Source organism: Pyrgilauda ruficollis, unplaced genomic scaffold (assembly GCF_017590135.1).
Source record: "Pyrgilauda ruficollis isolate IOZ18807 unplaced genomic scaffold, ASM1759013v1 scaffold7, whole genome shotgun sequence".
NCBI lineage: Eukaryota > Metazoa > Chordata > Aves > Passeriformes > Passeridae > Pyrgilauda > Pyrgilauda ruficollis.
In genome coordinates this window covers 14,256,453-14,283,938 of record NW_024528821.1, presented here as the reverse complement: position 1 = coordinate 14,283,938, position 27,486 = coordinate 14,256,453, and the positions used below count along the sequence as shown (strand labels likewise).

General features: G+C 52.8%; 1 protein-coding gene across 3 annotated transcripts; it reads right to left on the bottom strand.

Moving 5' to 3' along the window:
• Positions 1-26,912, bottom strand: F8 (coagulation factor VIII). Of its 3 annotated transcripts, XM_041485108.1 has the most exons (30): positions 26,777-26,912; positions 24,682-24,915; positions 24,371-24,568; positions 24,108-24,208; positions 23,807-23,983; positions 20,031-20,155; positions 19,609-19,731; positions 18,913-19,125; positions 18,323-18,394; positions 17,795-17,902; positions 15,819-16,040; positions 15,311-15,545; positions 14,734-14,908; positions 13,710-13,803; positions 12,836-13,047; positions 12,299-12,449; positions 11,944-12,153; positions 8,061-10,710; positions 7,591-7,756; positions 6,601-6,798; positions 5,807-6,035; positions 5,533-5,715; positions 5,275-5,391; positions 3,979-4,050; positions 3,602-3,687; positions 2,976-3,131; positions 2,049-2,193; positions 1,035-1,183; positions 599-775; positions 1-383 (listed from the first exon to the last, which is right to left on the bottom strand). In XM_041485108.1, exons 5-30 carry the CDS (start codon positions 23,956-23,958, stop codon positions 228-230), a joined length of 6,576 nt encoding a protein of 2,191 aa, XP_041341042.1. In that variant the 5' UTR covers positions 23,959-23,983; positions 24,108-24,208; positions 24,371-24,568; positions 24,682-24,915; positions 26,777-26,912; the 3' UTR covers positions 1-227. The 3 variants fall into 3 exon arrangements, with proteins under 3 accessions (XP_041341042.1, XP_041341041.1, XP_041341043.1); XM_041485107.1 differs by having other exon boundaries at positions 23,807-24,568; XM_041485109.1 differs by having other exon boundaries at positions 14,734-14,905; positions 23,807-24,568.
• Positions 26,913-27,486: the final 574 nt, after the last annotated feature.

The window sequence follows — 27,486 nt, the reverse complement described above, 5'->3', positions numbered from 1 at the left end:
TACTGGAAAATTACTGTTTAATTCTTCATCATTACATCTGAGTATATGGCATCTGGCAGACACAGGAAAAGGCAGATAATGACCCAGCCACTTCTGCAGCCCTTCTCTTCCCCAGCAGCAGGAGCAGCCAGGCCCCTGGAGGAATGGCTCCAGCCCTGGGGAGGGCTCAGTGCCTGGTGGGATGTGTGTCCTTGGGCTGGCAGTGCCTCTCCCTGGCCCTGCAGCCATCAGTACTCCTGCTGAGTGTCGCAGCCAAGGAACTCTATTCGCAGGGCAATGTGGTTGTGCCACTGGCGGGGGTGTATCCTCACATAGCGGGCAAAGAGAGGGGACTCCAGGGTATTCGTCACTGTGCTCTGATGGTCTTGGTTTGCCTTGAAAATCTGGAGAGGAGAGAGAAAGCAGGGATGCACTTGGCTGGCATAGCAGGACAGGATCAACCCAGACAAACACTGCTTGGAATGCTTTAGGCAAGGAAGAAGCACAGCCTGGCTCACTGCTCTTGGAGAGAAATCCTTTGAGCACGTTTGCTGCCAAGGGCTGTGTTTGCTGCCCTGGGGGTGGCCATGGGCTCTGGCCAAGGAGCAGCTGTGCCTACCTTCTCCTTGCCATTTTGCAGGACTGGGCTCCAGTGCACACCATCCTGGCTGATGGAGACAGCAAACTCCTTCACAAACATCTGGGTGAAGAGAGCTTTGGCACCTTGGGTAATGATTGCAGTCACCTTCTTGGTTACTTCGAAGTCCACCTGCAGCCACTCTCTGGGACTGTTGCTCTGGGGAAGGACAGACTGCCTTCAATCCTCCAGCAGCAATGAGAAAGACACACTCATTGCAGCTGAAGCCAAGCTGGCCCTGCACTTGCCTCTGCTTCACCTGCCATACCAGGCATCTGCTTGGAGCTGCTGGGTGCTAAATCAGTGTGGCAGTGAGTGGGCAGCTTGCATGGCACATGTGGCTGCACACACTTCCCACAGAGCCCTGACTAGGGGACCCAGCTGGGATCCCAGCTGCCTGTCTCCTCACACAGACTACCTTTGGCCTCCAGGCGTTGGTCCTGCCCTGAAGGTTCAGGCGGGCCAGGGCTGGTGTCCATCTGGAGAAGACGTTGGCGCTGTGGGAGGACGCAGAGATGTGCTCATCAGGGATCCCTCTGTTCTCCATTCCTAAGGGTATGGAGCAGCCTGGAAGAGAGGAGCAGTGCTTGTCAGGGGCTAGAACAGACCCACCATGGTGATGCCTTCTGCCTGCTCACTGCTCCAGCTGCCCTGCATGCCTTTGCCCTGGTTACAAGTTCTGTGCCTTGCTGCAGTGCCATGGTCCCTGCAGTGCTTGGGGCCCCTGTGTGCAGCATGGCTCTGGCCAAACTACTCCCACCTTCTTTTCTCCCTGCAGATTTTATCTAAGAGGAATGTGAAGAATTTCTGGTGTAAGGAAACAAGGAGCACCTGTCTCCAGGGGGAGGACAAGAATACCTGGGAAGGAGACACCCTGCATATGTATGATCAGGTGTGCTTGTGCACAGCTGCTCCAGAGCCAGCTGGCAGGTTTGGGGTATGAGCTGACAGCACAGCCACTGCTGCTTTTTGCTGCTGCAGAACAGGTGTGCAAAGCCAAAGACACGATCCCAGGGCACCATTTCCCCAGGCTGCACTGTTGATCAGAGCCATCTCACCTTCAACTGACAAAACCAGACTAAAAGCCAACAGCATCTGTCTCTGCTTGCTTCCTGCTCCCTCAGACTGAGGCAGCAGATCCCCATCTATCAGCTTAGCTGCTGCTGAAAGTTTCCTGTGCTTCAGTAAAAAAGCTGGTGAAAGCTGGCCCCAGGCTCTCGCTCTGATATTTTTATCTCTATGACCACAATGAGACTTTCCAGCTTTGTTCCCTCAACACCCCACAGCCATCTCCAGCTCCCTCCTCCTCCTCCATAACTGCGTGGGAGTGCTGGCACACGTGGAGCTGGGGCTCAGCACCCCAGCAGAGCAAAGCAGAGCAGAGCAGAGCAGAGCCCAGCTCTGGTGGCTGCGATGCGAGGGTGGCACGCACTGTTGAGGTCGCAGCCCAGGAGCTCCATGCGCAGCGTGGCTCGGATGTTGTAGTGGGTGGGGTGGATGCGGATGTACCGGGCTACCACTGGGGGCTTGAACCGGTTTTCTTTCACTCCAGTTGCATCCACGTTTCCAAAGAACAGCTGCAGGGAAAAGGAGGAAAAGGATTGTTGCACCAGTGGAAAGAGAGATAGGCAGGACAAGGATTAGTGGGGGAAGAACGTTCATGCCTGGCACTTCTGTGTCTTATCACCATCCTTACAAAAATGACAACAGCGAAATGATTTGAGGTTCAGGCCAAAGAAGTGTGAGTGGGCCAATGAGAAAGAAAAGGAGAAGAAGAAGCTTTGGGTCTGTGCAAATTATCTTGGTTTTATATTTTTCACCAAACAAGGGTGAGAAAAATAAGGAAAAAAGTCAGTCCTCAAATGTTTGAACCTGGGAAAAGTTGTAGCCACAGATGGTGCACACAATGGAGGCTTTTCTGGCTACTCTTCTCCCAATGGATTGATCAGCTTATGCATATTTAGGTTGTGGGGTTTTTCTAGTGACTATAGATTCTCCAAATTATCTGCATCTACACAATATTTTTAGAAAGGCAAATTTGCCTTTGAGGTCAAAAAAGATACTCAGGTAGAATCTTATGCCTAGCTCTAAGTAAAACACAACATAACATTGAGAGGTGGATCTCACAGCCACCTGGGATGGTGGAAAGAGGTAGCTCAGACATTTTAAAATCAGACAGATGAGACAGCAAGTCCCTTGCAGATCTGTGATTCAGTCACCTGGCACTGAATGGTCTCTGTTCCTGCCCTAATGTCAGGGGCTCAGGAGGTTTCTGCCTTGTGGACAGAGCTCCCCAGCCCTCATCACCCTAGCACACCCCATCTGGGGAAAGCACTCTGCTCAAGACCCTTGACCTTACCATCTGTGTGCTTGTGGCATTCCCCTTGTAGGTCTTCCACCTTCGCCCATCAAGGCTGTAGAACACAACAAACTGGGAGATGTAGAAGCTGGAGAACTTTTGTCGAGCCCCTTGGGTTTTTATGCCATGAATAATGGTGGGATGCAAAAGATCCACCTGAGAATGAAAGTCAGGGATTCACTTCTGATGGAAAACCCAAGCCATGCTCAGGCAATGCCCCAAAAACCCAAAAACTTGCTTCCTCCTGACATAACTGAGCACTGGTTATGAAAGTAATTAAAACAGTTGTTCATAAGGGCACAAGTCAGCCAACAGCTGGGAGTGAGCAGGGGAGAGCTCTTTGGAGAGGTGAGCTGCTCTGCCTTGGTCTTTGGGGGATTTTTCCACAATCCAGTGCTGCAGCTGGACCATTAAGTGATTCTTCTGCTGCACTGAGGATGGACATGGAGGTCAGGCCAGCAGCAACCTGCAGAGCAGCTGCCGTTAGGATCGTAGTGCTCCCCTCTCAGAGGGAAGAGGAAACAGCAGGATATAGCTGGGGAGGCACTGCCCGTCCATGAGCCCTTCTGCATGAGCATGGCCTTGCAATGCCCCCAGTGGTGCCTCAGACACGAGGCCCCTCTTACCTGGATCCAGGCATTGCTGCGGTCAGTGCTCCAAGCGTTGATGGAGCCGGTGTTGTCCAGCCTGGCCAGGTAAGGAGCCCACTGCCCTGCAAGGGGAGAGCACAGACACAAGGGTGCTGCTGCCTGAGGTGGTGGGAGGTCCATCCACAGCACTGGGCCTGAGGATCACCCTGGGGTTTAGTAGGCACACGCAGGGTGGCAGAGCACTGCACAATGGGCCAGCCATGTGGGAAGGCTCCAGGTCCTGACTGGGATGCTGGCATGGATGGGGGAAGCACTCCACTACCAGGGACCAGTGCAGCAGAACTTGGGCAGGCAAACATGTGAGTTCTGCTGGCTGAAGCTGCCCTGACCCCACCTGCCCTCCAGCTACTCACCATACTGCCCCGAGGCTGTGATCTGAGAGTCTGCAATGCCACCTGAGGCCATACCCAGGGCGTTCTGGCAGTCTGCAGGGAACAGAAACCAGGGACAGTTGGTTAGACAACAAAAGTCTAAGCTGGTAGCAGCCTTCAGGCCCAGGGAGGTTTGCAAGCCTCCAGGAGCTCCCAGGCTTATTTCTCTCATACCAAAGGATAGGTTTCAGAGGCTTTCACATCCATCCCTGGATTTTAGGATAGCTGGAAGTTCTTGCTCACACCCCCCATGTCAAGAGCAGAGAGTTTCCAGCATCAGACACAGCAGCCTTCTGCCAAACTCCTTTCCCTGAGTCCATGACCTCTCATTCCCATGTCCTAATGTCCCAGCAGTGCTGACAAGTGTCTCTTCCTTATACCCACATCTTGCTCCTGGGCCTTTTTGTTGCTAGGCAGCATCTTTTGAAAACAAATATCACATTGCTAAAGGAAAGTCTACCTGACACCCCTGTCTCTCCCTGTGTCTCTTCTGGTCTCTGAGCACTGGGATATTTGTCTCTTATAGTAACCATTATTTATTATTAGCAACTTGTCACACCTTGGCATCTCCACTGCATGTCAAATGCTCCTGGGGAAAATGCAAATTTGAAATCTTAAGCGGATTTTTAACTTATGGCAATGTTTTCTGGCTGACATTGAATATTCTTTTATAAACAGGAGAGAGACTGTCACAGTGTGATAAAATACTACTCTCCCACACCACTTCCCCAGTCCTTACTTATGGTGAGTTAGAAACATGTTCTGGAGTAGAATCAGAGGTTTACTGTGGATTTTGCAGTTGCCCTTGGAACTAGTTCTATCAGACCAACCTGAAGTCAGGCAGCATCACTCATTGTCTCCTGTCATTGCTCTGTGCCTCAGTTTACCTCCTGATATATGGCTAGGCAGCACTGCACCTTATTGACAGCATGGGCAGGAACCAGCCCATGCATGCACTTCCTTGGGTAAGTGCATTTTATGGAAGGTCCAGGGACTCTCAGATTTGGAGAATGAGAACTCTTGGAGTAAATATTTGCAGGCCAGTGAAGATGGCCTCCCAGCCTTCACCCCAGCTGTGTCCCTGACTCTGTTCTCTGCTGGGCTGTGCAGGCTGGCAAGGGCTGATGTAGTGACCTTTTTTCAGAGTGAAAACACAGAAGGTCCCACTTGGGTCACCCCAAGAGAAATGCTGAGAGATCTGGGGGAGGAAGCTCAAATATACACTGGTCATGGCTGTGTGTGGGCTCACATGGGTCAGGGCACAAGAAAATCACTCACTCAGGTCATACACAAGGAAGAGGGCACTCATTCCGGCTTCTTGGTGCTCTCCCACTTTGCACTCCACCCTCCAGATGCCAGCATGTGAGGGCCACATTTCCACTGTCCCAAAGACACCTGGCCAGGAATGGAGAGCAGAGCAGAGCGGAGTTACAGCCTGCAATGGGACACCACTGTGCCAAGTGCTGTGCAAGCACAGGGACAGAATAGCCCAGATCCACTCCCCCTCCTTGCTATTCCCCCACTATACCACCTCACCAGGGTAAAGGTTGTAGACTCCCATGCGATACTCCTGGCTGGTCCTGACGTTGAACAGCTGCCCGTGGAAGTGAACAGAGTGGATGTCCTCAGTGCTGCCCATGTTCAGGAGGTGCCATCGGACCCGTTGCTGCTGGGCCATCACCAGCCCAGGCAGGGTGTCACTCACATAGCCATTGATGGCTGGGAAAGGCAGCAGTCAGGAGGGGCTCAAGGCTCTGGGGTATTTCCATCCTGATATAGGCTGCGGGATGGAAAGGGCAAGGATCCTCACCATGGAAGGAGTGGTTTCTCTTGAAGTCAGGGCTGTCCTGCTGGAGCCTGCAGGGAGGGCGGCAGTTTCTGTCCACGTTCTCCAGGAAGTACCAGCTTTTGGTCTCGTCAAAGATGGTGAAGAGCAGGGAGAACTCCTGCACAGCCAGCTGCCTCCTGGAAGCGTAGCTCAGCACCCCATGGTTGCAGATGATCAGTGGCCCGATGAGGCCTGAGTGCAGGTCCTTCTCCTGCCAGGGAGCAAGGGAATGAGGGTGTGCCCCCGAGCAGGGGAGGCACTGACACCAGCAAGAGGCACGGCAGAGAGGAAAGCAGTGAACCCGTCTGCATCCCTGGCCTGGCTCCCACTCTGGGGCACGTGCACAGAGGGATTCATATGTTGTGTTCACTGAGCTAAGAAAGGCTGAGCAGCAAGTGTGTGCATGTGCTTTCAAGAGACGTGGTGTCTGTCTGTCCAACTGTCCAACAGTCCCTACTGCTTTGGACCCTGGGGCCAAATTCAGGGAGATGTGGCATAGGGGTAAGGAACTGCAGAATGCTGGTTTCTTGCAAGTCTCATAAGCTGGAATAATTGGGGAGAGGGGTGAAAACCAAATGGAGAAGAGAAGAGGAACAGAAGGAGGAAGAGGAAGAGCACCAGCATGTATTCATCATTGTATTAGACACCTGAGAATCTGCACGGCCCCAAGCTGCTTTCAGCACAGCCCCATAGGAAATTCCTTGACCTCACAGCCAGGACCCAGGCATGCTGCCCTTCTTCCCTTCTTGGAATGCCCCATGGAGACTCCCACCTACCAGATCCACATTGGAGAAGTAAGCCCAGGCCTTGCAGTCAAACTCCTGCGTGGTTGGTGCCATCTGGGGCAGGACTTTCCAGGAGTATTTCTGGTGGCCACCAGGCTGCACCACCCCACCCTGCTGCGTTGTGCCCTCATAGGCTGTCAGTGTGGAGTGGAAGGAGAAGGGCCGTGAGGCCAGGTTCTTGAAGGTCACCTGCACCAGAGGGAAGGCAGAGCAGTGGAATGTGTGAGGGAGCAATGCTGACAGTGCTCTGGACCCTGGTGGTGGGTCCAGCCAGCTGGAAGGATGTCCCTGGTTCCCAGGTCTCCAGCTTGTCTCCATGCAGTGGCCAACCCCTGCTGAAACACAAGCTGTAGCTGTGGAGTGCAATCTCTGGTGGAAAGCACATCCTGGGTTCATGTCAGCAGGATAAGGCCTTTTGCCTGCTCAATGGAAGCAAGATCAGCTACACTACTGCCTCTGGAGCCCAAAGGTGCTGAATCTATCCTGGTGAAGATTTCTGTGAAAACTGGGCAACTTCTGCAGGGACACAAGTCCTGAGCCTTTCACCTTCTTCTCAGGTAAATGTTGAAAGACTTTTGGTAGTATGGGAAGCCCAAGCCTGCCCTCATACCTAAAAGAGCTGCACTGAGCCCTGCTTAGCTCACTACCCTTTTTGCAATCCCATCACCCAAAAAGTTCCCCATGGAGCCCAGGAGCTGATCAGGCCATGCTGTTGCAGAGGTTGGGTCTGTCTCAGGTCCAGGGCTTTGCATCTGAACACTCTGAGGTTCCTGCTGGCCCACTCCTCCAGCCACTGAAGTCCCTCTGCCTCCCAGTCTGGTGCCAATCACATGCCAACAGGGCAGTTCCTGTCCCCAAGCCCTGAAGGCTAACCCACGGGCACTGCAGAGCCTGCAGGCCACCTCAGCACTCCCTCTGGCTGAACGCCAACAACAACAGGGGGATTTATGCTTTTATAGTAAATGGGAACTTTCTACTCACCATGATGACATCTTGAACTTCTGCCCTGATGTAGGGCCCAAGGATGCCCAGGTGTTCATCCAGCTCTCTCCGCTGCACCGGCTGCGTGAAAGAATCATCCAGGTACTCTCGGAAAACCACCTTGCGGTACTGCCAGGAGTGCTTCCCCCTGCTCCTCCGGGGGTCCCTGCAGGGGGGTGCCAGTTAGGTGAGTCAGGCTGTCCCACAGTGAGGACAGCCATGGCAGGGTTGTTACAGGTCAGGGGGATACAGAGCCAGAGCATCCCTGACCCACTTGCAAGGAAGCTCAGTTTCTGGGGGTTTAAACCCCCCTGGATGGAGGGGAGATGCTGGGAGCATCCTTGCCCTGGGCTGCTTGGCTGGGTTGTACTGGTACAGAACTGTGATCCTGCCTGCCAGGACATGCCATCCCATGCATCATGCTGTGCCATGCAGGGCAGGAGGAATGCATGCAGGAAAATCACACTTACGTTGCTTTTAGGAAGTGCTGGGGTCTTTGGTCCCCATACTCCCACATCACCTCCACTGCTGCAATGAAGTACTGCCGTATCTCCCCCTGGAAGGAGCGTGGGTCATGCTCCTCTTCCCCATACATGTCAAAGTCCTCCATGGTCTGCTCTGTGTCACTGTACTCATCGTAGTCAGTCCTGGCAGTCTTTAAGGGGCTGGAACGTGTCCCATTGTTCAGGGCCGGTTCCTCCCTTTGTCCTGGGATGTGGCTCCTCTCCCCAGCTGTGCTGTTGCTTTCCCCATCCTCCTTGGGCTCTCCTAGGCCCTGGCCCTCTGTCCTCCCTGTTTCTCTAAGGACATCTTCCCTGCCGAGCACCTGACATCCATGAGGAGTGTCCTGCACATACTCTGCTGGCTTTTTGGTGCTGTTGTTGTTGTGAGGGGGACTATTTGGAGACAGTGAACAGTTCTCTCTGATGGCTAATTTCAGAGATGCTCCTTCTGGGCTTTGCCCAGACATTCTCCCAGGCACATGGTCCTCTGTGGCATTGGCCTTGAGCTGCTGAGGCTCAGGACTGGACAGACCCAGCTGCTCCACAGAGTTTGTCTCCTCCTCCATGTGGCTTCTCCCCTGAGCTTGCTCGCTCCCAGGAGCCCCCCACACTGCAGCTCTGCCTGGCTGCAGCTCTGCCAGAGCTGGGCTGTGCACGTCCCCCGTGTTCACCACAGCCCCTGGGGAGACTGGGTCCCAGTTTGAGGCCAGGTCTGCAGCCTCAGCAGTGACCTGCCTTTCTGAGCTGCTCTCTGCCACTGCTGGTCCTGTTCCCAGTGCTCCCCGTGAGGGGAGGGAGTCTCTGCTGCCCTGCACGCCCCTGTCTGTGCTCAGCCTGCCCCCAGGATACATCCCATCAGCCTGTACAGCATCCCTGCCTGGGTGTAGCCTCCTCTCAACCATGTTGGATCTTTCTTCCAGGCTTTGTGGGGCTGCCATCACGTCAGGCAAGGTGTCGCTTGATACCAAGGACCTCTTCTTGAAGCGAGTGATGCAAAATGGGGAATGAGGTCCACACGCCTTTGGGGCTTCCTTTTTCACTGCTGTCTCAGGGGGCTGGCTGGCCACAACCTGCTCTGCTGTCTTACCACCAGAGAGGGGCTTTCTGCTGCTGGTGTTGGGAAGACCCAAACCTCTGCTCTCCAGTGACCTGGCTTGTCTAGGTCTCCAGTCAGGGCTTCTGGCTGTAACTCTGTGTCTCAGAAACTGCTCAGAGCTCTTTAATAAGCCATTTGGGAATGGCCTGGTGTCATTGGTCACAACATTTGATTCAGAAAAGGCAATATTGTCCAGCTCTGCTAATTCCTTAGCATCCTGAAACACTTCTTTCAAAATTACTTCATCCTTCTCTTCTGTCATTACATAGCTGGATGGCTCAAGGTCATTGGTGTCTACAAAGGTGGTATCTAGAAGGCCTTTGGCAAGTCCACTGGCTTTTTCTGTGCCACTTTTCACAGGCAAGGAGTTGCTCTCATCTGTGAAGGTTTCTCCTGGTACAGATTTGTCTGACAATGAAACATTTTGCTCTTCAAAAGTTTCGTAAAAGTCTTGTGAAACCACTTTGTGAGGCCTTTTTTCTAACCTAGCATCTAGGTCATTTGATGAATAATTGCTTTCTATGGTGTGACTGTGAACCACAGCATGAGAAGTCCTATTATCTTCTGTCTCATCTGGAGATGCAGAAGGATTGTTCAATGTGGAGGAAGAGTTGTGATCAATACTTAAAGACAGGGCTGTACTGATTGTCTCCTCTGAGTCATACAGGTTAAAGGATATTTTATCAGCCCCTTTTAGCTGCTTGGTCTCATTACCCTGTGAAGACACATCTTGAAGTGCCAGGTTGTGCTCCAGATCATTCTGGTGAGTTGAGCTCCTGTTCTCCTGAAGAGGGGCTTTGCCAGCAGCATAAGCAATGGAGTCCCACAAGCTTGTTGCATGAGTAGCTGTCTTTTGAGGCTCTGCTTCCAGGTTCTCTATCCTACCACCAGACTGGACTGTCATTCCTTTTACTGGCTCCTGCAGCTCTGGGATTTTTGTCACTGTCATTCCTGCCAGAGCATCTCCTGGAACTGCTGTGGCTTGGTGCAGCCATTGCTGATCTTCATCTGAGCTCACAGTACCATGGACCCTTCCACTGACACTCACCAAGGGTTCTCCAGGTGGGACTGCTCCAAACCCTTCATCCTGGCTGATGATTTTTGACAATTCTTCATCTTCCAGGAAGGACTCATAGGACACTGGGTCATAGTTCGTCTCTGGCAGAGACATGGAAATATCATGTGGATTTGGCATTGTTCCTAAAAATGTTGATGTGCCATTGGAAGAGAGATCAGAAGTGCTGCCATTGCTCAGGAGGGCCCCATGTTCTGTCAGGCACAATCTTGTCTTCTCTATCTCATTTCTGGAAGAGGTGATGTTGTTCAGTTGCTCATTCACACATGACTTCTTTCTTTTAGAGAAGCCCCTGGGTTGGAATACAAAGGCAGCCTCCTCCTCATCAGGATACACATAATCTTCCCCATCAGTGTCTTGCTCATACTGGCACTGCGAGACCGTGAACTTGGCATGCATCCCTCGGTCTCTGAAATCAGGATTCAGGCACCCCAGTGTCCAGACACCTGTCTCAAGAGAGGCCAAAAGGACACCATCAGCCCACTTCAGTGGGAAATTGGAAGAGATGCCATTCCCATGCTGCTCCTTTGCTAGCGCAACCTATATTTTCAGGCAGCCTCTGGCTCATGGTAGTGATTCCATGCTTTCATAGTCCCTAGAGTGTCCTACAGCCGGACCCACAGTGTTGCTGGCAACATCAGAGCCTTACAAGCACCATCAGCAGGGCTGGTGTTTCCTGGCAGAGCTTAGTGAGCTACACACACCTGTGAGGGCCCAAGCACAGGTTGGTGAGAGCAGTTACTGCAGTGGGAACCCACAGAGCCTCCAGCAGCAGCAGTCACCATCACCCACCCCCAAAGACATCCTGGTGCTGTCAAACACACCTCTCTCCCAAAGACAGTCACCACAGCTCTCCCACTGAAGGAGAAAGAAATGAAAGGCTGCCTCTCACATCCCCAGCCAGTGTGTTTGCTCCCAGCAGAGGGTGAGATGTGTGATTTCTGGGCTCTGCTGCTGGAGAGAGCTGCCACCTGCTGCCGGCTGAGCTGCTGCTCTGCTTCTGAGGAAGCACAGGAATCTGAGCTCAAACGGATGTGAGGCTTGGCTGGGTTGTAGAAAGCTTCCTGGGGTGTCTACAAACCCTGACAGCTTGGCTCAGGGTGCAGTGTTCATGACTTTCATATCAGTGTTGCAACCACATGGTAAATCCTGTGTCTTCTCTGTGAGAAGGAAATGGTTTGACAGCTCTAAGGGAAAAGTGCTGAGTGGGGGGAAATATAACTGAACTCTGAAGCAAATATTTTCTCTGACTTCTCCATGGCTGTGGTTTCTGTCCTTGCAAAAGTGTGGAGATAAATGGCATGACCAGCAGCTGAACCCACAGCAGGGAGAGCACTGCCGCTCCCCTTGACCTCCAAGCTTGGAGCCAAGATTGCAAATGTCCACCAGGCTGATGTTACTGCAGTGTCACACATACTGCCAGCTTACTGCTTTGGCAGCATGTGTGACCCTAATACACCCTACTGATTAAGTAAAATACCATAAACCAATTTATTTTATTTAAGCTTTGAAAGATTTAATCACTTTCGATCACTTTGCTGTTCTAGCAGGCTGTGGATCCCTTTGCTCTCAGAGCTGTCAAAAGGAATTGGGCACCAATCAGAGAACTGGCTGGAAGTGTTACTGATCTCTGCTGGGATGCCAAGCCCATGGTTGACAGAATAGCCCATGTTACTAACCTGGCTTTTCCAAGCTCATGATGACTGTTTCTCCAGAAAACGGGAAAAGAGTAAGCACGTCCTCAAAGACCATGTTGTGCTTGAAGGTGTTTCCAGAGAAGAAGATGGAGAGGAAATCTGTTTGGGCCCCAACACTCAGGACATACCAGTACACAACGTCGTTCAGGCAGAGTTTTGTTTGCAGGTTGTCAAATACAAAGCCATTAATAGCTGGAAGAGGGCAGGGGTGAAACATTTCAAGACCAAATTCCCCCTGTGGCTGCTGAGCTGCTGTGCATCCCCTGCTCACTCCCTGGGGCAGGCATGAGCCTGTGTCTGTGGGGGCTTTGCAGGGACCCCCTGGCTGAGTACTCACTGTGCATCACATTGGAGGCATAAAACTGGGGGTCCTGGGTATCCACATGGGCTGCATCAGAGCAGAACCTCTTGATGTTCTCCTCCAGGTACCAGCTGTGGTTCTCATCGAAGACTGAAAACAGCACCAACTTCATGTTGTCTGACATTATCTGGAAAAGAAAGGGAAGAAATTATTCATGGTCTGATCAGAGCACCCTGGTGCCCAGTGTAGCTGTCAGGTCTCTCATGTTGTCTGACATTATCTGGAAAAGAAAGGGAAGAAATTATTCCTGGTCTGATCAGAGCACCCCTGGTACTCAGTGTAGCTGTGGTAGTCTGGGTGTATGGAGAAGTTTATTGCTATTTCACAGGAGTTAGGGTGCAGATTTGGGGAAAAGAGAGCATGCAAGGAAGGGTGGGGAAGGCAGAGGCATTAGGACTGCTGGCAGGGTTGAAAAAAACAGGACAGATAAATTTCAGTTTACTTAAATATTCACCCACCACAGTAATTCCAGCCTTTCAGCCTAAAAGTTGAGGCAACAAAGGAAAGACCCACCTGATTCCCCCTCTGATCCATGGACTTCTTGGAGCAGATGAGGAGGGGCCCAATGAGTCCTGAGGCTGTGTCTCTGACGGGGTCGATGGAGCTGTAGTAGAAACGGGTGAGGCAGCGAGGATCTGCCTCCGTTGGGCCATCCTCAGTGGTGAGGCTCCAGCTGTAGGTGAACGACTTCCCAGGGGCAATAGCAATATCCTTCACATCTTTCTCTGGCAACACACAACCCAGGAGCAGACCAGTTATATCTGGGCTGCTCCTGAAATGGGTGATCCCAGTTTTTAAAAGAGCTCAGAAAGGTTTCCTGATCACACAAGATGCACATGGAACCACCCACGCCCATCCCAGGATCCTGGTGAGATGTGGGATGGCCCTGCACAAGTCATGGTCCTGGAAGCACAATAACAAGGGGTGAAAGCAGTTCTGGGAATGAAACCTGGAGGGAAAAAACAACCCCAGAGCAAAAACTACAAAGCTGCAAGAGGGAGAGTCTAAATCATGGTGAACCCCCACACAAATGCAGGTCAGAGGGAGCACAGGGAATGAGGGCTGTAAATAAACTGCAAACACAGGCAGGATCACCAGGATGGATCCTGCCTCCTCAGAAGGTAGAGGCCTCCAGGATGGATCAATTAACATGGTCCCAGCTCCCTGGTTGAAAATGCCCTTCTCCCACTCATCATCAAAGCCCTCCTTAAAGACAGGGTTACATGGCACCAATGGGAACATGAACCTAGGGTCATCATAATCCCTGGGATTGTAGAGCTCAGGTGCTTGGATGAACGGACAACAAGCTTCAGGAAACTCTCCTGGCAGAGTTTCCTCTCCAGAAAAATGGCCAGGAGATATCCCAAGTTCCCATGGCCTGCCTTACCTTGTGAGGGTCTCATGGCATAGTAGGGCCTGACGCTGGTGAGGCCATGAGGGTAGATGTTGTAGGGTCGGCTGGCTAGATTCCTGAACACGATCTGAAACGAGGACAGGCAGCAGGAATGTTTGGTGTTTTCTGATCACTGTAAGCCCTTGAAGCTGCTCTCAGTGTCCTTGCAGAGAGGGAATCACTGGACAGCACTGCCCAGGGGTTAGCAACCTGCCAGTGATCAACAGGAGGGACCCAGACAGGTCTGGGATCACAAAGTCAGAGTACAAGAAACCACAGTTTCTCTGTGATCAGCCTATACTGTCCATTGTTTTCAGAGGTGCCTGTTTTAAGGAGGGCATGAAAATATCAGATTTATTAAAGAGAAAGTTGCTGTCTTTAGTCTTACTTTACACATGAGTCAGAAGAGGGCCATCAATCCAGGCCCCAGAGGACCAGGACATTAAGTATGCACAGCAATCAAGAGCTTTAAAGTGCTCCCCACTTCACTGCATGAAGCCCTTCCTTTATTTCTCTAAATAGCTCTGTCACATGCCCACAACAGCACAGGGAACCCCAGGGAGGGAGCAGAAATGTGAAGCTGCTGGAAACCATCCCATTCCTCCCAGCTGCAAACAAGTCAAGTGGTCAGGAGAGGCACTTCGGGAGACAAAAGTGACAGTCTCCAGTGCTGTGAGGTAACAGCAAGCAGATGGAGAAGAGCAGAAGATGAGAGGACAGTCCTGCCTCAGAGGAAGGTGCTGGATGTGATGTGTCATGTATGAACTCACACAGTTCCTAAGACACCTTCAGTGAAGTCAGATCAGAGGGACTGGGCATATCCTGTGCATTTTACTGAGAGTATTTACCTTAAGCTGCCAGTACCATCTGCCTTTCCAGTGAACTTTGAACATTGCCAAACATGAGAGAGCACCTGAATGACTTAAATCAGACCTCAGCCACAAGCCAAGAGCTATTAGTAGGAACAGCATCACGCTCTGAAATTTCCCCTTACAGTGGAAAGCTGCATTTCTCTTACCTTAAACTGATCTCCCACCTCCCCCTTGATGACAGGCCCCAGAATTCCCTTGTCCTGCTGGCTGGACACCTTGCGCTTCTTGAAGGTTGCATCCTCATACTCCACAAACACCACTTTCTTGTACTTTGAACCGACCCGCTGTGGGCCAGCCTCCAGGTACAGGCTCGCCATGCTTCTGCAGGCAAAGGCAGAGAAAGAGCAAATGGTCACATGCAGGACACAGTCAGAAACAGAGCAAGACCTTCCATCACCCAAGGACCTGGCAGATGGCTGAGAAGGTCACCAGGAGTTGTCTGCTCAGAAGACTCTGATTTCAGAGGCATTGGTGACAGAAGGACAAGTGCCCTGGACACAAATGTCTCAGCAGGGCATTTGGTAAAATGGAGCAAAGCCAGGTCCTGCCTTCCCATGGCCTCTCCAAAACCATTCTTGTCCTGCATCCATACTGTTAGTGTTAATAAAGAAGAACAAAACTGTTCAGGTTGGGCAGAATGAAAAGCAGTTTCTGGGGAGAAGGGGAAGAGCTGGCAGGGCTGCCTTGAGGAGCAGCCTCATGAGCACACATGCCCACTCTCACCTGTCCAGAGACACTGGCTTCACAGGGGCATAGTCCCAGTCCATCTCCTCAGCTGCAATGTAGTAAGTCCAGGTCATGGGCCTGTCTTTGGCAAAAGAGCGCACTTGGATCACGTGATAAGTCTCCTCATCTTCCTCAGGGTAATCCAGGTCCTCTGGCTCGTTTAACTGCTTCCCCATCTTCAGCAGGCGTTCCTCAGGACACTCCTCCACCTTCACAAAGGCCTCCATGCCAACTGGGTTAGACAAGCCAGGCAGAAAGGGTCACACTGATGTGCCAATGCAGGCAGGCACTCACCCAAGCCCTGCCTGGGAGAAATCTTTTCCACTACTGTTCCCATCAAATGGGCCAACCTGGACCAACCCATGCCATCTGGTATGGCCAGACTGCAGGTGGATGTAACACTAGGGAGCAGGAGGGGCCTTGGAGCTGCAGCACTGCACAGAACCCTGAGCCCAGGCCATCCCCTGACCTGCTCTTCCCCCGAGCTCATGGAAAATAAGGTTACCTTGCTGATGGGACAGTATCTGGCAGAACATCCGAAACCAGCCAGCTGTTCCTGGCATGGTCTGGGCTGTGAGATATGTGGCAGGGGAGATTTCTAGGCTGCTGAGACGGTGGCTTCTCACCAGGAATGTGTGGCCTTCAAAGAAGATGGAGTGGACTTCTGGCCCAGAGCCCAGCCCGATCACATGCCAGTGGACCTGCTTCTTGAGGCACAGTGTGAGACCTGCCAGGGACAAGGAAGGCAGCCAGGAGTCAGCACTGTGCCCAGCCCTTGTCCCCACTCTTGGTGCCATAGACTCAGAGTCTGACCCATGCTGGTAGAGTCCCCTGCTCCTGTGCTGGCTTCAGGCTGGAGAAATCACACATGAATGTGGACTGAGCAAAACAGAGGCACGGGTCACACCATCCCCCTGAGACAAGACTAGATTTACGGGCTGGGGGACTTTGGGAGGGTTGCTGGTAGGAGCTCACAGTGGGATGCAGTGGCAAAAGAGAGAGATGTCCTCCTTGACTATAAGTAGAGAAATTGGGCACTGGAGAGGAGAGTCATTTGTCTGATCACAACATTGGCAAGCCTGATACTAAAACACTCATTTGGAGCAGGGCTCCAGCACATCTCAGCAGTAGCTGAAATATCACAAAGGGCAGAGAGGGGTCACCAGGATTATTTGAGTGCTGGAGAAAATTCCTTCCAGAGAGTCACTCAAAGAGCTCAGTGTGCTTAGGAAATGGGAAAGAACTTGACTGCATTGTAAAAATACTTTCCTGGGGAGAAACTGATGTGTGCTGAAGGCTCTGTAATCTAGCAGGAAAGTGAATAACAAGTTCATGGAAGCTCAAGCCAAACAAAGTCAGACACAGCGTCAAGCGCTCGCTTTTGGCAGAGTGCGGAGGTGACTGGAACAGATCCCAGGGGCCTGGAGGAAACTGGGTGGAGGTTCCATCCTGAGGCCCTCAGCTCTCCATTTCCAGCTCTCCATCAGACACCTCTCAGGCCAGGTGCTGCATCCAGGGAGGGGGATGCTGACTGGAGGTGCATAACTTCTCCAGGGAAAACTCACTGTGCATGAGGCTTCCTCAGCTCTTAACCTCTAGGAACCCATCAGGACAGGGAATTTAGGGGACTTTTGCTTTTTTTTTTTTTTTTACTGGAGAATGGCCAGGCCCAAGTGGGATGTTTTAGGATGTGGTTCATCAAAGCTGCTGGTGGTAATGACTCCCCTGACAGTGTTTCCCAGTTTGCCTTGGAGATTCCTCACTCTCAGGCAGCTCTAGATCTTTTCCCCAGAGAACACCAGAAAACAGCAACTTTTGTGTCCACTGAGATCAAACCCAGCCTTTTCTTTTGGTCTTCTGAAGAAGAGGAGTCTGAGAGAAGACCTTATCACTCTAGCTGCACCAGGGAAGGTTGTGCCAGATCCTGGGAAAAATTTCTTAACTGAAAGGGTTGTCAAACACTTGGACAGGCTGCCCAGGTATTTAAAAGACTTGTATATGGGACACTCAGTGACATGGTTTAGTGGTAGACTTGGCAGTACTAAGTTTACAGTTGGACTTGATGACCTTAAGGGTCTTTTCCAACCTAAATGATTCCACGGTCCTATTCCCAAAATCCTGTGATGGTGATTTAATGAGAGCTAAATGCTACCTCCAGCCTTGTTCACAGGGCTATGAAAGATAAAACTCTGCTACCAGCATTATTCCTGGAGAGCTCCAAGGAAGTCAGCTGCACTTGGCAACACAGACAGCTGCAAACAGCTCCTGCCCTGCTGTAAATGGGAAAGGCAGATCAAGGAGCTGAAAGATAAGACCCCCTCTGAGGTGAACACAGCCTAACAGATCCATCACCTGGAAACTCCTCTTGATCTCTTTTCTTACATCCTTTCCCAAGCTACCTCATGTTTACAGACCTGGCTCCACCCCTGCTCCTAGCAGCTCCCATGCCCCCACCCGTGTCCCTGTCCCACCAGGACTCACCAGGCAGTGAGCCATTGATGTAGCCATTGATGGTGTGCAGCTCTGTCCTGTTGGGAGCCTGGGGCTGAGCAGCTGCTGGGGAACCCTGCTCAGAGTACCAGCTTTTCCCTGGGGAGAGAGGAGGATGCAGTCAGCTTTCACTTGAGAGCGTTTCAAAGCAAAATAAACCTTCTCAGGGAGGTCAGATGTGTGGTGTCTGTGGAAATCCACAGCACACCTGGCCATGGCTCTGCATGGGTGTGGGGATGACCACTACACGTGACAGGGAATGACTCCCCTCTTAACATGTGTGATGGCAACAGGGCCAGGGCATGGCATGGCAGAGCTGGGGAGGGGGCTGCAAGCTCCCTGCACCTGGGGAAGAGAAGGAGGGGCAGTACTGCACCAGGAACACACTGGCTGGGGACTGCACAGGCTTAAACCCTTGGGAGGGGGTGTGGGTGCTGGGAAGCTGTGCTCACACATAGCAAAGCAAATGCCCCAGACCTGGCTGAATGCAGGGTCTGACACCACTCAGTCAGCAATTACCTTCATCAAACACTGCGAAGAGCAGCACAAACTCTTTCTGCAGGCTCTCATTCCCATCACTCGCCAGGGTCCCTGCAAGATGCAATGAGATGGATTTCTTTAAAGTTCAGCAACCACCACCCAGAGAATTCCCTTTGTGCTCTTCAAGAACTGGTAAACCAAGGTCAGGCTGTGGTTTGCTTTTGTCATGTCTCAAATTGCAACAGCCCTGCTTCCAGTCTTGCAGTCCCCAAAAGTCCATGGTTGAGAGGCAGCTGCCCCCAGAAGGCACCAAAAGGTCAATTTGTAGTGCCTCCTCTTAGACCTTTGCTCAGTGGAGAAACTGCTCCTGGTGAGTCACTGGAGCCTGCAGACAGTGCCCAGTCATTTCCAGGTCTGGACAAATACCTCCAGGATATGTCTCAGCCAGAGATGACAAATCTTACTCCAGTCACATCTTCTTGTACCTTGTGCTGTCAGGATTTCAAGACTGAATCCCAGGAGCACTTTGGTTGAGCACAGCTCACTGACTCCACTGCCATGCTCACCCTCAGGAAGGCATCTGTGATTATTCTGCTTTTAGTAATGGCTGCATGTGGTGCTGTCCTTACCAGGTCGGCACACCAGCAGGGCTCCAATCAAACCAGAGTTGATGTCCTTCACGCTGTTGGTGTTGGAGGAGTAGGAGTGGGTCAGGCACGCTGAGTCGTCGTCCGTCGGGCCCTGGTTTTCCTGGATTTCCCAGACATATGTGTGTGTCTTCCCAGGATCCACCCTGTCCCCCTCCTTCTCTGGCTGGCTGGTCTCATCCTCATACCCTGCTCCTAAAACCAAAGAAATGGCCAGATGTCACTGAAGGTTCCTCCCCAGCACACCATGGCTACAGAAATGCCCCTTCCTCCAACCCAGAACACAGCCCCTCTCCATCCCAGGGGAGTGAGTCCCACAGGCAGTGACAGGTCTCAGGGCAGTAGCAGAGCTGTGCCAGGCTCCCATGTTGGGCTGTGCACCTGCCCTGAGGCTGGACAGCACAGTCTTCCTTGCCCTAAGCATCCAGCCTTAGGTTTAAGCTGTGTATTATCTCTGTACCTGATCCAGGTTTGTCTGCACTGTTTGCTCAGCTCATTTCTGGGCTGGGCATGGTCACGTTGCTCCCCCAAGCTAGGCCATCTCTGTGACCATCTGTCCTTGCAGAAGGACATGAATGTGAGGGACATGAAGGTGAGGAGGGATGCACACCTGGCAGGCAGGAGGCAGAGCAGGAGCTGCCACACAAGGACTTGCAGCACCTGATGTTGCCAGCTCACCTTCCGACGCCTTCCAGTAGGACACGCCGACAGCGTGGAGGCTGTAGGGGCGGGAGGCCAGGTTTTTAAACGTGATGACCACTGTGTCATGGACTTCTGCTCGGATGGTGGGGCCTAGAAGGCCTGAAGGGGATAAGACAATAAGGTCAGGCAGCTGGAATCAGGCAGCTCACACCCTGCCAGGAGCCCCAAAGGGTCCTGACTTCCCACAAGCCCAGTTAGTGTTTGTCCCTTGTGCAGCACAGCAGCATCAGCTGCATCAGCTCCAGCAAGGCCCTCTGCACCCCCAGGAGCTCTGCCATACCCGGATCCACCCAGCTGCCCTCCTGCTCCAGGCTGAAGGGCAGCCAGCAGCCAGCCCAGGATGAGTTTGGTGGCTGTCAAGGATTGCTGGAGTTCCCCACACTGCAGGTGCTTCTTACCCATCCAGGCTGGCTTCAGCTTGGGCTGTGTGAAGGAGCCATCGGGGTACTCCACAAAAACAGCTTTCCTGTACCGGGGAGGGACACCGGCCGGGGGGGGACGTGGGCCTGCATGCCCCAAAATGCTGCAGGAGGAAGGAAAGCCAAGGCTGATTGCACAGACCCATCCATGCATGGGCAACAGCCATCCTCTTCCTTCCCTTCCCACCAGCTTGCCAGCTGGAGCCCCAGGGATTGCTCACCCTGCTGTGTCCTTTGGATTTCCTGACAGCTCCCAGGTAGGATTGGGAATGTTTTGCTCAGCATGCAGATGACAGCAGGGCAGTGATTAGTGTTGTGGTGTTAGTCATGATGGAACAAGACACAAGGCCATACCCAGATGCAGCTGGGGCAGGGCACAGCAGCAGGCATTGCTGCCAGTCTCCTGCCTCATGCCTTGTCCAGCTGCAGGTTTCCTTGGCAGCAGGCACAGAGCACTGGCAGTGCCATGGTGACCTCTGCCCTGCAGCCACCCCCACCCCAACCCCAGCACCTTCAGGTGTGGCAAACAGATCACATCATGTGTAACTCGCATCCTCCCCAGCTTCCCCCCAGGAAAGAGACTGTCAGGCTGCTGGCAGGTAGTGGCAGTTTGCTTTGTGTCTGAGCAATGTCCCCACATTTGTTTCTTTTCTGCCCAAAATGGGATTTACACTTCACAGCAGGAAGATAAAAGAGCCTTGAATGTATTTCACACCTCACTTATCTCTGCTGGCCACTTTCTATCTGTTAGAAGCTTAACAAATTCATTTTCCAGAAGGAATCCAGCCTGTTTATCAGGATAACAAAGGGATTAATTTCTTCAAGGATTTTAGAGGCTGACTTATCAGCCCCAGGACTAAGACCATTTCCAGTAACCAGACAGACCTTTCCAGCCTTGTTTTGTTTGGAGCAAAAGCCAGGTGGTATTTTTTTCCCACTTAAGAAGCAGGGAAGGTTTGCTGTCCTGCTCTGACTAAGCCTTCATTGGAGCAGAGTTTCCCTTTGCAACTCTTCCTCAAGTGGAAGAGGAAGGAGACAGAGTGACTCAAATTTAGGAAAGGCAATGCACACTCAACCCCACAACACTGGCTGGAAGCCACCTGCAGCTGGAGGGTGCTGTGGGGAGAGCAGGGTCCCCTCTCCTCAGGGGCAGAGCAGGACGGGAGCCCACAAAAAACCCACAGGCAGGTACCCAGCTCCTGTAACCCCACAGGTACCCAGCTCCTGTAACCCCACAGGCAGGCACCCAGCTCCTGTAACCCCACATCCAGGCTGGCAGGGAGCCCCCAGGAAGCAGGCACGGCCCCAGGGAGCAGTGCCACTGCATTCAGCTGACTTTGCCCATGAACCATTATCATTCCTGGCTTTATGGCAGTGGGTCCTGCCCCAGCTTTGCTCCCCAGTGTCCCCACACTGAGCTGCAGGGTTGCTGACACTCAGCTGTCCACTCTCAGGAAGCTGTGCCTTAATCTCTAGCTCACAGAAAGCCCAAATTTGAGAATGCATCTCTGAGATATGATGGTCTGGTCCTGCTAATTCTGCAGTAAACAAGGCAGAAATCCTCTGGAGCCAGGGGAATTTTGCTGGCATGCAGGGGCATGGCTGGGAGGGCTCTTAGTGACAGCAGGGCTTAGTGCTGGGTCCCAGTCCTGGCAGAGCAGAGCCCACAGGAGACAAGCAGGCGGAGTTCAGCCCGGGGATGTCTGATCAAAGTTCTTCTGGCCAGTCCTCTGCAACTGGGGTCCCCGTGAACTTCCTTCCCCAGTGGCAGCTGGAACTGAGGCAGGCCGATAAGTTTCTGGCACCTTGGATCAGCATTGTTAGCCACACTATCTGTTCATCTCTTGGAGCTGGGAGACATCCTGCACTGCCAAAACACTCAGACACGGGCTGCTGCTACGTGTCCACCAGCTCCATGTCTGAGCTGAGATCCCTGGAGCCACTGCAGGATGTGCTGGTCCTGGCTCTGGCCCTGTGGTGGGGCTGTGTTTGGGAGGAAGAGAAACTGAAATCATGGGGAAGGTGTGAGCAGCTCTGGCCTGCTGTGTTGTAGCCGATTAATTTGACAGAGCTTTCTACAAACATGCCAGAGAAACCCCTGGATACATACAAGGGGTTGGAGGTCCTGGCTGGAGATGCTCCTTTGGGAGCTGCCATGAGATGCTGGTGCACTGACATGTGGAGCAGAAGGCAGCACACACACAGCTCTGGGACAGCCCAGCTCTACCTGCCACACTTTCCTGGCTCACCCCTGCATGTCCCTTATATCCAGCCTGGCTATTTTCCTGTGCCCTCCTCTGTAGCAGGGAACTGGGCTGAGGTTGCAGGGCCAGGGAAAAGGCACCACCATGCAGCTGGGAACAGCCACGAAAAGCAAGCCCTGGTTCCCATCAGCTCCCCAGGAGCTGCACTGCCCAGGAGTTCTCTGCCTCTCCAGGCTGGAGCACACCAGCAAGTCCCTCTGAGACAGCCAATGTTATCTTCCCCCTTTTTAGAGAAGGACAAGTGACCTCACACTGCCTGCCAATGCCCCACTCATCCCCAGGCAGGGTCAGGCCCCTGAGTCACTCCAGGGTCAGGAATAGTGCCTGAGTGCATCATAAAGCCAGTGCTGGAATGGGAAGCCACAGGGCTATATTAACAGCGTGAGGGAAGTCATCATCTCTAGCACAGCCTAATGGATCTGAGGGCAGCATCAGTGAAAGCAGGGCAGGGGGGATTAGAAAAATGGGGATGCTGGGTGCAATTTTCCTACTGAAGTAATCAAAAGGGGGGAAAAACAACATAACTGGGATACAGTGATTACAGCAGCTAGTCAGACTGACCTGGGTCATCCCCAGAACCTGGCTTCCAGTGCCTGACCACAGCTCCTCGCTGCTCAGGCCACTGTGGGTCTGAGTTGGGGTCATGGGCTGATACTGCCTCAGCAGAGTCTGGGGAAGGGGATATGGAAGCAGGGCACAGGGAATGGGCACTCCTTGATCCACAGGGGTGTAGCCATCCAGCTCCATTCTCCATGCCAACCTCAGAGCATTCACAACCATGCATGTCCAAGCCAGCCGTGTCTTCAGACAACACCATTGCCTGAGCAATGCAACTCCCATTTTTCCTTCCTACTTCAAAGTACACAGGCAAAACCACCATGCCTTCCTCCTTGGCACTGTGCATGAATACCATGCTGTGCCAAAACGCTACAAATCATTTTCATTTCTTTGAGGAAAAATTTCAGCCCCAGCAATGTAATGTACACAAAGATATAAATAACTAAAGCTGGATTTTACGAGGGGCAGACACAGTGGAAAGCCTTTGCTGCTCAGAGTTATGTCAGGGGGGAACAGCCAACTTTCCTCTGCAGTGCCCAGGGACTCACAGGTGCCCATCTCCCCTCACACTTCCCCAAAACCCCCAGGATGCAGAGCAGAAAAGAAAGCACAGGCTGGAAAATCAGCTCATGGTTCCTAGCACAGACTTTAAAGGGTCCTAGGCAAATGGCATTAAGGTAAAACAGTGCAGAACAGTCATGCAGAGCAGGTTGGCATCTTTCTCTCTCAATTCCACCTGTCCCTCATCAGGGGTTGCACTTAGTGGCTCCCCAGCACACCACCCCTTCCCAGCTGTACCAGCAGCTCAGTGCACCCACCTTGCCAGGCTACCCCCGTGTACCTGCCTGCCTGGAGCCAAGCTCGCAGTGCCACATGCCAGGGTGGGAGAACACCCAGGACAGGGCTCTAGAATTGCAAAAGGAAGAGCTTTACCTTGCAGGTGCTTGCAGCACGGACAGCAGGTCGCTGTGTGTGTAGTCCCAGGTGGTTTCCACTGCAGCAATGTAGTATCTTCTCACTTTGCTGATGCCCTCCTCAACCAGGCAGAGGAGCAGAAGGCTGCACAGGGCTCCCACCAGCACCATGCCTCCTGGCTGGGAACTGCTCTGACTTCAGGAGGAAAAGTGAAAAGGAAGGAATGAGAAAGAAGAGAGGAGAGAAAAGCCTTTATCTTCTCATCCAGCTGTTGTAATCCACCGGAGATGATGATTAAAGCCGGCACCCACAGACTCACTCGGAGCACTGAAGAGTTTCTCAAAGATGTCAGGAGGAGAATGGCTTGAGCAGGTTTGTGCAAAGAGCAGTCTGTGACTGGTGGACTCTCCTGCTCTTCCTCTGGCAGTGGCAGGAGGAGAGGAAAAAACAAAAGGAAAGGGAGGGCAAGCACAGCGGTAAGTTCCGCTGGCTCAGTGTCCTGGCTCCTGTCTGGGAGCAAGAGGAGGAAAGGGAGGGTTGCAGAGGCAGCAGAATTTAGGTGTGGTCTTTGCCTGGTCTCACCTTCTCTGTCACCTCTGAAGAGAAGCAGAGCAGGTTGCCAGGGATGCAGATGTACACATGTGACTTATCCCTGTCTCTGGGATGCCCAAACAGTGATGGTTTGGCCACACAACCTTGCCTCAAGCCACATGGGAGGGAGTGGGTTGGGATGATCCCTGGAGTTCCCTTCCCACCAGCTGCTCCTCTTTTTCCAGGGTCCTGCAGTAAAGCTCAGAGAAGATGCACTGAAATGTTTTTACAAATTTCTTTCCTTTTACTCACAAACTTTCAATCTCTCTTTTTAAAAGCCCGTGAAATCCCCCTCCCCTCACCAATGCACACACGTGTGCTCAGGCACACACGCTCCCACGTGGTTGTCCCTTGGCTCACGGAGGCAGGAAGATGAGGAGGAACGCCCTGCATGGTCCCAGCATCCCCTGGATGAGTGAGGTGGGGAAGTGTCCCGTAAATCATGTCACAGGGCAGCAGGAGTGCAACAGGGACAGTGACCCCTTTGGTGACAGTCCCAGTGTGTGCAGAAGCATCCATGTGACAGGTCTTGGTGTCTAGGAAACAGAGGGACACAGTGGAGACAGTGAAGGGATGGGCTTTTGGGGGTCTCTGACACGAATCCTCAGCACAGGGCAGGAAGTGATTCCCCCACACCACCCACCTTGCTCCTGGGGAAGCAAACAGTGAGTAAGAAACATTTTGATTCTTGTACATGCACAGCTGGCTCCATGACTAGCCTGGGGCTCCTTTTCTTTGTGAGCAACAACTCACCTCACTTTTTCCAGGAGGTATTTTGGGGCAAAGCAAGTGGTGTGTCACATTTGAGAATGCCCCAGGGTGCTCTGCATCCTGCCCTACTGCAGTGAAGCAGAAGAGTATTCAATACTGGAGGGAAGAGAGGTATGGGAGATCTGGGCTGTGCCTCAGGCATCAGTGTCCCTTGCTATGGACGTGACTTTATTTTAGTCATCCCATCTGGGAATCTGCTGGTGCTGTGGGACTCATCTGGAAAGACTTCCAGAAACAAGCAGGTGGGGAGAACATTGCCAGGCAGACAACATGCCCATAAAGAGGGCAGCTGAGGGGTGGCAGCATGGGATGGGCATGTGGGAGGGTTGGGGTAGGCTGCCAGGAGGGGTGCTCCAGCTCTGCAGAGCTCTGCATGGGGCAACACAGAAACTTCTGACTCTAACCCTGGCAGGGATGCTCTGGGCACTGTGGGATGACAACATCTAGAGGTCACAGAGGACAGTCAGGAAAGCATCCCTTGGGGGCTACAGTGGCAGGAGCCTGGACACAGACAGAAATTAATGGTTGTGACACTGACAAGTGCTGAATTAACCATTAACCAGCTACTGGGAGGCAGCTCCAGGTTCCTGGCCCAGGGAAATAAGAGTAAACCTGAGAGAAAAGGTCTAACCCAAGAGGCCAGAAAGAAAATACTATCAAGATATTCAAGGCTGTGGGAAAGGGAATCCAGGTGTGAAAACTGGAAGTAACTTGGGGAGGGGGCCCAGATCCTGGCCATAGCCGGACACAGCAGCACTTTGTGCAGGCACACGAGAGCCAGCGTGGAGCAAATCAGGCCAAGGCCAGCTGTGCATCCAGAGGGAGCCCAGCTCCTCCTTGGCCCAGCACGCCAAGCTGGACCCCTCATGCTCCAGCAAGAGCAAGCATGGTCCCAGCCAGTGGGTGCCATTAACAGCTGTGCAGCTTCCAAAGGCTCTGCAAACACACGTGGGAGCCTCTGCAAACTGCCAGCATCACCCATGGCTGGGCCAGGCAGCAGCTGTGCCTTTGAGAAAGCTGCAGAGAGGCAATGGCATTCCAGTCCTGCCTGGAGCTCATCTGCCATCCCCAAGGGCACTGTCCTCCTGTGCAAATGTGATGGAAAAGCCACGACAGGCTCCTGCCATGGAGACTCCCAGAGAACATTTTTTGCCAGAGTCAAGGACCCACATGCACGCAGAAAGCGTTGGTTGTTTCCCTGAAATGTGCAGTTCTCAGAACAATAACAGACTGGAGCAGATAAAAATTACTCAGAATCATTTGAACCATGTCTAATCTCTTCTGGAACTTTTGTGTGTGTGTGTGTGAGAGAGAACAAGTGATTCGTGACAGCTTCTCAGGAACACTGAGTATCTCAGAAGCAGCAGCCAGGCACAGGGCACTCACCCTTCCTGGCGCCAGGAAACAGCTGTGCCACATGGCACAGATCTGTCTGGAGGACCAGGCAGGGCCCCTCATATCAGCACTTCCAAATTACTGCACCCCAGCAGTGAGGGAGTAAAGAGGGGGTGCAGCCCAGTGCAGTTCTTGGATGGGCAATCTCACAGGCACAGGGACACCCAGGGAACAGCAGTGCAGCCATCAACACCCCTGAGTATGCAGAAAATCCATCCCTGATGGACCTACCCTAGCATCAGAGTAGAGAAACTGCCATGGAGGAGATCCCAAAACTAAGCCTGCTTTCCTCTGCTGGGTTTCCCTGCAGTAAGTGGGTCAGTGGAGCATTTCTGCTTTCTCTCGTTCCTCACATCAGAGGTGTCTCTGGATGAGTCAGGCAGCCGAAGCACTCACTGGAAGCTCCCATGGGCTGGTGGGCTCAGCCTGGCCATGGAGACTGGGAGGTTGTGGTGGTGCCAGGAGGGAGAGAAAGCCTTTGAGATGGGGAATGGTGCTTCATGCCTGTACCTCCAAAGCTGAACACCTGGAAGGCACCTGGCAGGGAGCTGCAGTGGCTCTGGGCTGCTGTCCTTGCACCCACCACACCAGGCTCTGCCTGACCCCACCACACAGGAGCTCCCAACCCTGAACCACCTCCACCTTGTCAGCCCAGATCCTTCTCTCCTGCTGGAGGAAGCTGAGCACCTGCACCAGATGAAGGTGCACATGTACTAGGAAAGATGAGGCCATGCCCAGGCCATCAGATGCCCCTGGGATCACCTGCAGCAGAGCCCACAGCTGGAGGTACCAAAGGAGCATGAGGGCATCCCCTTGCTCAGGGCAGGGGAGACAAACCCAAGGACATGTCATGTACCAGACACGCAGGAGACCCCAGCACCACCTGACACTGGTGTTCAGACTGCATTTCTGGAGGCCCCCCTGCCTCCAGCCACCCCTTC